Source organism: Setaria viridis, chromosome 4 (genome assembly GCF_005286985.2).
Source record: "Setaria viridis chromosome 4, Setaria_viridis_v4.0, whole genome shotgun sequence".
In the NCBI taxonomy this organism is placed as follows: domain Eukaryota; kingdom Viridiplantae; phylum Streptophyta; class Magnoliopsida; order Poales; family Poaceae; genus Setaria; species Setaria viridis.
This window is the reverse complement of record NC_048266.2, coordinates 12,159,753-12,169,520: the sequence shown is the minus strand read 5'-3', so window position 1 is coordinate 12,169,520 and position 9,768 is coordinate 12,159,753. Positions and strand designations below refer to the sequence as shown.

Here is a 9,768-nt window from a genome sequence, read left to right as displayed (position 1 = left end):
TATGGGAGCATCAAGGCCACCAATGTGTTACTGGATTCAGACTTCTAGGCACATGTTCAATGACAATATCCAACCTGCTATGATTATTAGTGTTGGGATATATATGGTCTGAATCCTGGTTGATTATGGATGCGGTAATTTAGAGGGTATATGCCTGCTAATTTTTGAAAACATGAAACTATGAGACTGCTTATTTATGGAGAGACAGTATCCATGTGATCCAGTTCAGTATTAGATATAACTTCAGTAATTTGGTCAAATGAAATTTAGCAATGGACAAACCCGAGGCGGTGTTCATTTTTTATTCTACGTGTACACATGAAATATTTCCATGTTATGATTAAGCATATACTATATGCTTAGTATTTTAGACATCCAGAAATAACATTTACTAATCATGCCTCCGTGGATATTTTTAGGAAAAAGTGCATTTTTCATCCTCAAGTATTGTAAAAGTGTGATATTCATCCCTCAAGTATTGCAAAAGTGTGATATTCATCCCTCATATTTCATTTGATGCAAATCAACCCCTTAACAAATTAAACCGGTGCATTTTTCATCCCCACCTTAGTTTAACAATGGTTTACTGTCATATAACAATGGTTTAGACCATGTAATCATCTTACTAATCACTTCTTAGCATGTCTAATGTTGAATCGATCGCTATAACAATTCAGTGCGAACCGGTTCCGTTAATTTTTCTGATAAAATTTTTATAATATATGCAATTTAGAGGATTTACTAATTTTTTTGGGGGGTTATATCTTCGATACATCTTCAACTCATATATTATATTGCTAAGCAGGGATTAGACATATGATATGTGGCATAAATCGCCGTTAGATGGCACTAAACCATTGTTAAACTAAGGTAGATATAATAAATGCATGATTTAGTTAGTTAAGGGGTTGATTTGCACAAAATGAAATATGATGGATGAATGTCACACTTTTGCAATACTTGAGGGATGAAAAATACACTTTTCCTATATTTTTATATGCACCAAGTTAAAGTAAAATCTAGAAACTTGAAAGATTTTCATGATACCGGGAGAATGTCTGTTTACGCGATTCTATTACAACATTATAACCTAGATTACCTCCTTACTGTTGTTTAGTTTCAGCTTAAATAACATTGGCTAGGTCATTACACTTTATTTTTGGTAAGCTGGTGACCAATTTTGTAGATGCACACATGGTCGGAATCCATGTTGCTTGCTGTCGACATATAATTTGAACTGTTCTCTTTGTCTGTCCCAGGTGTGATTGGTTACAGCATATTGTAGAACCAATTGCTTGTTTCCAGCATCTCAATACATGCTTCATGTGTGAGTCATCTTTGCAAGAGCAGGATAGTTAGCCCTTTACAAACGCATGCCTTGCCTTTTTCATGTGTGGACTATGTAGCAGATGAGTGAAATATGAATTCAGACCCCTGAGATAATATTTCCTTTTAGTAGTTTACGACTAATATCCTATTTTCTTGTTAACTGAAGCTTATCCTTTTCCACATTCTTTGGACTGCAATTTAAATATTGAATTTCGGATGGATAGATTGAGATACTTCTAGGTAATATTTTGAAGCTTTAGCTGATAACCTGAATCTATCTGCTTGCAAAAGTTCTGTGGAGAGAACTTCAATAGCCCATTGGAGATCAGGCATCTCCCATTATTTATTTGATAAAAGAGTAAGCTTTATTTTGTAAATAGAAAATGCAATGGAAAGGCCATGTAATGTGATAAATTGTGTTTGAATCATTTTGTCGACCGGTTTGAACACTGTAAATTGTGAGCAAATGTTGTCTTGTTACTGTAACTTACTATTATCTATTGTATTTATGAGTATGCTATTTGGGTTATGTTATGCGTTGTCTCTATTGTTTTACAGTAAGCCATGAGTTAAAAGCTTTTATCTCTACAAGATTACATTATGTGTCGAGCTTTGTTTAATTTATTAACTATTTTTTTAGATTAAATATTTTTTTAACATTCATGCTTATTTTCAGGATGCTATTGTCTTATTTAGTGGTTCGTATATTATAATGTAAATGTAAATATTTTATCGCCTGTAGCAATGCAAGGGCATGATCCTAGTCACCATAAAAAAGACAAAGCAGCATATGAATAGATGCGGGTTGTGGGTCTAGATGAACAGTGCATCCGACCCAATTACAAGCTGATTTTGCTTTTTTTTTTCTCCTTGCACAAAATTTTGTTCAACGTCAAATTTTGGATGAACATACATCATTGCATTGTGTATCCATACATATTTTTCGTTGAATTTTTCATGCATGTTTTAATAGGTTCTTTTAACATGGAGTACGGGAGTACCTCAAGCACATGGAGCACCTGAGTGGGATCCCCGGTGCGGATCTACTCTATCCTTAGCTGGCTCTTACAAACCACATAAATAAATAAATAGTATTCATACCAGCTGTTAGGCCCTGTTTGGTTGGACTGTTACTTTTGGAAAAGTAGCTGTGAGCTGTGGGTTGTAGAAAAGTAGTTGTGAGAAAGCAGCTGTGGAAAAATAGAAGGTCGTTTGGTTAGAGCAGCTGTGAAACTGTAGGCCGTGTCAGAAATACCTGTAATGCCCCTAAAGGTCCGAGGGTCTGTTTATATGCAAATTGCTCATAATAAAGCAATGTATTCACTAATTCGCATGTAAATGACTATTTTAGAAAGAAATTTTCTACATTTTTCATCCATCAAAGTGATTAGTCTACATAAATAGAACAATATCTATCAAAAAACTTATACAATGATGCCATCCCTCAACATAATATTTTTTGAAAACTAGATCAACATTTGAAACTAGTAGTTTCAACATTTTCTAAAACACTTATCAATATTTTGTAAAAAATATACTACATTCAACATTTTTCACCTTCTATTCCAATATTCCAAAAGAACAGTTTCAACATTTTTCAAATCAATGACCAACATTTTCGAAATTTTATGTTTTGCTCCTTCCTCCTCATCTCCGATGACAGCAGCGCAAGCCAGCAACACCATCGGGCCGCACGCCGGTGAAGCACATCGGCGGGCCCACGGGCGAGGGAATGGCGCCCGAGTAGTGGAGCATGGCAGTGGGGTAGCACGAGCAGCGCCAGAGCTCGGGCGACAGGCAGTGCTTAGAGCCTGTGTGGCGAATGGTGTGTGGGAGCGGCGGCGCCCGGGCAGCAACAGTGGCTTACGCCTGACGACGGTGGTGCGGCAGCGCACGGGGCTAGCGGGGAGTCGGGGGCAGCAGGGGCGTGCGCAGGTGCCAAGCCTGCGGTGAGCTCGGTGGCGGCGGCCAGGCATGGGGCGGAGGCGTGCACTGGAGGAAGCTTGGGGCGGAGGGCGGAGGCTCCTCTGGCTGGGGCAGCAGCTGGGTGGGGGTGGCGGCCGGGTGTGGCGGGCCGGCTGGGGTAGCGGCCGGGTGCGGAGAAGGGTCACGGACGGGAATAGAAGGGGAAAACGAATCGGTATCCTCCATAACCAGTGGCAGGTGGGTAATTTCTTTGCCCAAAAGTAGGTGAAAACTGGGGGAACCTGCTTTTAGATTTGTACTAGAGTGAAAGTTGTTTTTGATTAAAAACACATATGGGGCTTTACCCCTTTGGTTGACTTTTGACTTTTGAAAAATAAAAGCAGGTTTGGAAGCCCAACCTAAGGGAGCCTTAGTCGCGCTGTTTCTTCAACTCAGAAAGGTCCTCAATCGCGCACGTTTATATACTTGGATCAAAAGTTGAAAGTATAGCTAGCTACTATCTTCCACACTGTGTATATGCGTGCCTTTTATCTTTCTTAGTGCACATAAGTTTGCAATTTATTAACACAATTGTCATTAGAAGATTGCGAGGCAAAAGAAGCGAAAAAGATCAAGGGCACCTTTTCTCTAAGGACACATAAGACTAAGGCAATCATATTTTCGATTTTTTTTATTGCTACGAACTCTTTCAATTGGTACCGTCGATTTGTCAAGGATATTTCACCAGGAGTCCTCAAATGTGTCTCATGTCCTCATGTCGGTCCTACTCTCAAAATACATACTAACAGTCTTTAAACTAGCTTGTTCCACGTTCTCAACCTGATTTGGATACTCCCAAAATGCATAGTAACATCCTTCAACTTGTCCAACACTCTAGTCTATTTTCTATACTCGCAAAATGTAGTCATTTATTTAAGATTTCCTTTTGCGATTTGTTTCAATTTTTTTGTGTTCCAAACCAAGTTTGAATCGCACTGAAACTTGATCAAAAATTATGATTTTTTATTTTCTATGTTATTTTTTCAAATGTTGTAACTGAGCGTCAAAGTTATTTTTGTGACTCTCTTTGGAAATTTTGGAGCAAAGGTCAAATGGTTTTCAAATCCCGTTTTTGATCTCTAAAACAAAATCAAGTACTAAATGAATGTGTTAAAATAAAAAACTTTAAAAATAACAAATCATAATTTTGGACCAAATTTGAGTGAGATTTGAACTTGGTTTCAAATCATAAAAGTTTAAAACAAATTATAAAAGTTTTTCTAAATAAATAAATGCATTTTAGGAATATAGAGACAGTGAGAAAGTGTGATAAGTTTAACGATCTCGGTGAAATTTATCTTTCTCTTGAATTTTGGCCATAGCTGCTCCATGTATCGATGAAACGGGCGTTTCTCAATGGATCCTCTTTCACCTTTATCATGTACTCCCTCCATTTATAATTGTAGTCGTTTTGGTTTTTATAGTCCGTAGCCTTTGCTATACATCTAGATATAGGTTATGTTTAAATACTACACATCTAAAAGAAATCAAAATAATTTACAATTTGGGATGGTGGCAGTACATAACTGGAGACATGACAGTGTAGTGGTGGTATATGTAGTGGAACTACTACAAACCCATTGGAACACCGTTTCTATTTCTATCTACGTTTTCCCAGCGGTTAACAAACACGAAAAAAAGGCTTTCCAATTTACAATACGTAAACTCCTAATACACCTTCACCTCAGCACTCAATCTCATCGCTCACTCCTGACATGTAGATGTACTGTACCCGGCCCGTCGTCACACTCGAACTCCAGAATCCAGATCAGCATCTTGAGTTTCTAGACCAACTCTCAATTCGATCGCTGGCTCAGGTTTCGTCAGCACCGCAGCGTTTGGAGTACCGGCTGCCGCCGTTGCCGCGCAGGGCGCAGCACCCGAGCGTGTAGACGACGATGAGGAGCACGAGGAGGGCAACGTTCACGATCGCGACCGCCTTCCACTTGGTCTTGACAGTCTCCAGCACGCCGGCCTTGCACGCCTCGCACTCGAAGCACAGCACCTGCACGTCGTTGCTCCATGCCCGGCAGTCACCGTCGCCGGCCGGCGTCGCTGATGGAGACGACCCCGACTTCGGGGCCGCCCAGAACGTGGCGTTCACGTGCCGGAACCCGCACCGCGTCGGCGGCTTGCAGCAACCAGACTGCACGAACACGTATCAAACTCTCGCGCATTCACGATCCTTTCACTTCTGCCAGAAATATTGATCTCGATCACAGTGTACCTGGATGGGCGAGAGGTGTTGCTTGTAGAATTCCATGGCGTCTCGCCCCACGGCGCCGTCAAACGGCCGGACGCCGCAGACACGCGCCTCGGAGAGGCAGCTCTCGACGCGCCGCCACGTCTCCGGCGCGGCGACCCGCGCCTGCAGCCAGCCGGAGTAGTCCCCAAGGCGGTACTCCCGGTACCCGTGCCGGCCGGACGCGGCGCCCCGGCTGGCAACGACCACGAACGCGAACACGGTGAAGGCGAATACGACGACGACGAGCAGGAACATGAAAACCACGTAGGCCCATAGGAACGGCGTGGCGGCGCCGCGGCGGCCGCAAGCGCCGGCGAGGCCGACGAGGGAGAGCAGCAGCAGGGCGCAGCCGAAGGCGACGACGGGGAGCTGCAGGGCGCGCTCGCACTCGGTGGCGGCGCGCATACGGAAGTAGACGCCCGCGCACAGCACCGGCAGGGACAGGAGGAGCGTCACCACGTTCAGCGCGCCAAGGAGGCCGTGGCTCAACCTCGCCGCCATTGACGATGACACCACCAGCGGTGTTATTACGTGCTACAAACTTGCCAACGGAAAACACGAACGCTGCATCTGTAGTAGAGATCAATTGATGTTGCTAGACGCAGAAAGATGCAGATACATCTCTCCGCCGAAGAATGGGATTTTTCTGGCTGATCCTGAGGCGGTTCTTGGTGGTTTTAGAGGAACGAACGGGGAGCTTCTGAGAAAACCTGTAACTCCATGCGGTTTTGTGCAGAAAGGAAGGGCCTTTGACAGTTGTCTGGTGTCCGGGTGTTTTGGAGTTGAGGGGGTCAAGGACTGAACGCAGGAGAGGCAGACGACGAGGGGAACAAGTGTGTGCAAGAGGAGGCTGTCCTTAAACTGTGGGGTTTTCCTTTTGGTTGCTGTTGTTCTTTCTTGGTCCGTTTTTGACGGCAAGTGGAATAGAGTTGTCGGAGGGAAATCGGGTTTTCACGGCTAACTTGAGCTCAAATAATAAGAAAATAAACATTTTCATCATCCCATTTTCAAATTCATAACTTGGCAGGTTGATGTTCGGTTTTCCCTAGCTATATATGCGCATATATCACACACGCAAATGGAGAATCCTTAATCGCTTGCTGAAATGTAAAGCAACGATTGGTAAGTGCTAGTACGTAGTGGTAGAAAAACGATCTGGAATTTCAATTTATCGTTCTCTTATACTATGCATCCATTTTGAAAATTTTGAATTATAATATTGGTTACAATTTACCAAACAAAACACTCACTTCAGACGCAAATGGTGTCATTTAGGATTGCACTTGCGCCCAATCACTAAGTAGAAAAACGACCTTCCATTACAACAAAAATCTCGATTGTTTTTGACCTGAAACTAAAGAGGCTTTAGTCCCGAGTTTAAATTTTGTAGTCTGTGAAGACACCTTTAGTCTTGGTTGGTAACATCAACAGGGACTAAAGGTGATCTTTTAGTTTCGATTGGTGTTACAAACCCGGACTAAAATCTTCGTGGGCCTTAGTCCTAGTTGGTGTTACCAATCGGGACTCAAGGGCCAACTAGGACTAAAGGGTCCCCACGAGTTACTACAAACGGATTGCATTCCCTACTCAGTCAGATGTGCTTTGTAGGTGAGATAGTAAGGAAGCTATATGCAAGGCTTGAGGTCGTGGGTTCGAATCCCACATACCACGCACGCGCATATTTCGTGTGAAATCGCATGACTTGTGACTTGCAACGTGCGCATATGGGACTAAAAGATGGGGACATTTAGTCCCGATTAATTAGTTCCGATTGTGAAACCTCATATATCTTGGTTTTTCCAACTAGGACTAATGCTCGTTTTTCTACCAGTGAATCAACACAAGTAAACTTTAACCACATTAGTCTTTTGATTAGTTTCATTCAACTTCTAAAAATGGCACGGTTAGATTTCTCTTGAAAACTATGCTCATAAAATTACCGTTATTGTTTACGTGTACTTTATAGTAGTACTTAATGACTAGTCAGACTTCATACAACAATGCGGTTGCTTTTCAAAAGCACAATTTTGTTCTAAATCCAGATAATTTAGGGGCATCTTGTTTGGTAGACATTCACGAAACTACCTAGCATTCCACATTAACACAACTACAAAAAAGATCTGTAGGGCAGGTCAAAAGATGATGGGATGACCCACCCTAGAAATGATCATTTTCTTTCAAGGGCAGGTCACCTAATCACCCACCCCTGAAAATAGGAACCATTTTTACAATTACCTGTTCCCGAAAATTATTTCTAGGGGCGGGTGATGACATGCTCACCCTAGAAATGGTCGCGTACAAATAAATATATAACTTTTTCATATGATCTCAGATGAAGGCAAATTTTATATCAACATTGTAGAGCTCAACGAGGTCTAAAACTTTGTAGTTGATAATTTTTTCATTTGAGATCATTCAATAGTTCAAAAATTAATTTAAGTTCTCTAATATTGAAATCTAGAATTTTTAAAATTTACAAATGACCTCAACAAGCTCTATATTAAATGGTAGTGCTTAATGAGATCTTAAATTTTATATAGTTGACAAGTTTTTCATTTGAGATCGTTTACGATCACAAACAGACAACACATACAAGTTTTTCATTTGGTGGCAAGGATTAGAATGATTAGTTCAAAAGGATGCATTTTTTTAATACTCAACTTTTCATATGATCTGAGATGAATACAAACTTTATATCAAAATTGTAGAGCTCGACTATAACATCCCGCTTTTTAGAGCATTTAAAAATATGGACTTTTTAAAAAATTTCTTTAAACTAAACCTACTCTCTTTTCCCAAAGATTCAAAACTCCTTTTACAAATAAATCTTGCATAAAATAACAACATATGTGTTGCATATGATTGCTCTAGGAATATTTTCTTAATGATATTCTTCCTAGAATAATATTTGAATTTATTCAAATATTAAATCCACCCGAACCCCATTCTAAATTCTCTTTGAATATTATTCAATTTCAAACCCTTGATTTTATGCCAAATCCATTCATCGTCGTGTCCTTTAAATTTTCATCTCCAGAATCCATTAAGCTCAAATTCCATTCGAATCCCATCCAAAATTCTTAATATCGGATTTAGTGACCGGCAGTCCACCAAGGGGTGCCCAGGTTGTATATTTGTAGGCGGGGGAGATCGTAAGACCATAAACTCAAATGGTATCACAGAGACGCAAGGTTTAGACAGGTTCGGGCGTCCGGAGAGTAATACCCTACATCCTATGTTCTGGTGTATTGTATTGCTAAGTTAGGGTCCCTTACCCTTGGGGGTGTCCCTGGACGCCTTATATAGGCTGACGACCTAGGGTTACAAGTTGGATAGGACATAATCCTAGTCAGTTGGTACATGGAAAGCAATCTGAGTTGGACTACAACTTATACCCCGCAATATCCGGGCGAATTCTATTCGTCGGACCTCCTGGCTTGTTCTCCACGCATCATCATGCTTTGCCCCACACGCCATGGTCGGGTGGGGCCCACTTATCAGGCCGGCCAATATCCTGGTTGGTGGGGACCCGTGCGTACCCTTATCCCTCAAGCCCCCGAGCAATGTGGAGTCAAACAGGAGCCTGACGGATGCACAACGAAGTTTGTACTGTACTCAGTTGAAGTTATGATTTCATCATAGTGATAGAGAGGCTGCGCAGTGCTCAAAAAAGTAATAAAAAATTTGGATTTTGAGCAAGTGCGTGACCAAATGCGCGTGGCGCAAACGACTGCCGAGTCTTCAAAAGGAAGTACATTGAGGGCATTGCAAGATGCACTCCATATGGAGTAGCCCCCGAGTCTTCAAGCGATTAAAGTAATCAGTCTAAGGGTCTAGAAATATAGTAAATCATGAAGTAGTTGTATCAGTAGTCACCAAAATGAGGCGCCCAGCCCCCAAGCGCAAGGACTGGCAGGGCGAGGACTGGTGAAGCCACGGAGGCACACCGACCTAAAATAAGTGCCTAGCCTCTGAGCGTGAGGACTGGTGGGGCCACGCAGGCATGCCGACCTAAAATAGGCGATGTTGGTATAAGTAATGAATGCGAATGAATCCGTAAGCGCACAAACACCGTTGTAGCTTTCACCTCAGAGTATTCCAAGGGTATCAAATCTAAGGGAATGTGTGTGCACTAACTTCTATTCTAGTTCATCCAAGGACACACCAGATAGGTGACGAGGGTAGAGAGGGTTCCTAAGGATAGCTCTATAGGTGAGTTAAAGGTCAAT

The 9,768-nt window shown here is 41.9% G+C and overlaps 1 protein-coding gene across 1 annotated transcript; it reads right to left on the bottom strand.

Annotated features, from left to right (window-relative positions):
- Positions 1–5,107: 5,107 nt before the first annotated feature.
- Positions 5,108–6,475, bottom strand: LOC117853438 (tetraspanin-8). The gene is made up of 2 exons (XM_072293412.1): positions 5,522–6,475; positions 5,108–5,440 (listed from the first exon to the last, which is right to left on the bottom strand). Exons 1-2 carry the CDS (start codon positions 6,038–6,040, stop codon positions 5,108–5,110), a joined length of 852 nt encoding a protein of 283 aa, XP_072149513.1. The 5' UTR covers positions 6,041–6,475.
- Positions 6,476–9,768: the final 3,293 nt, after the last annotated feature.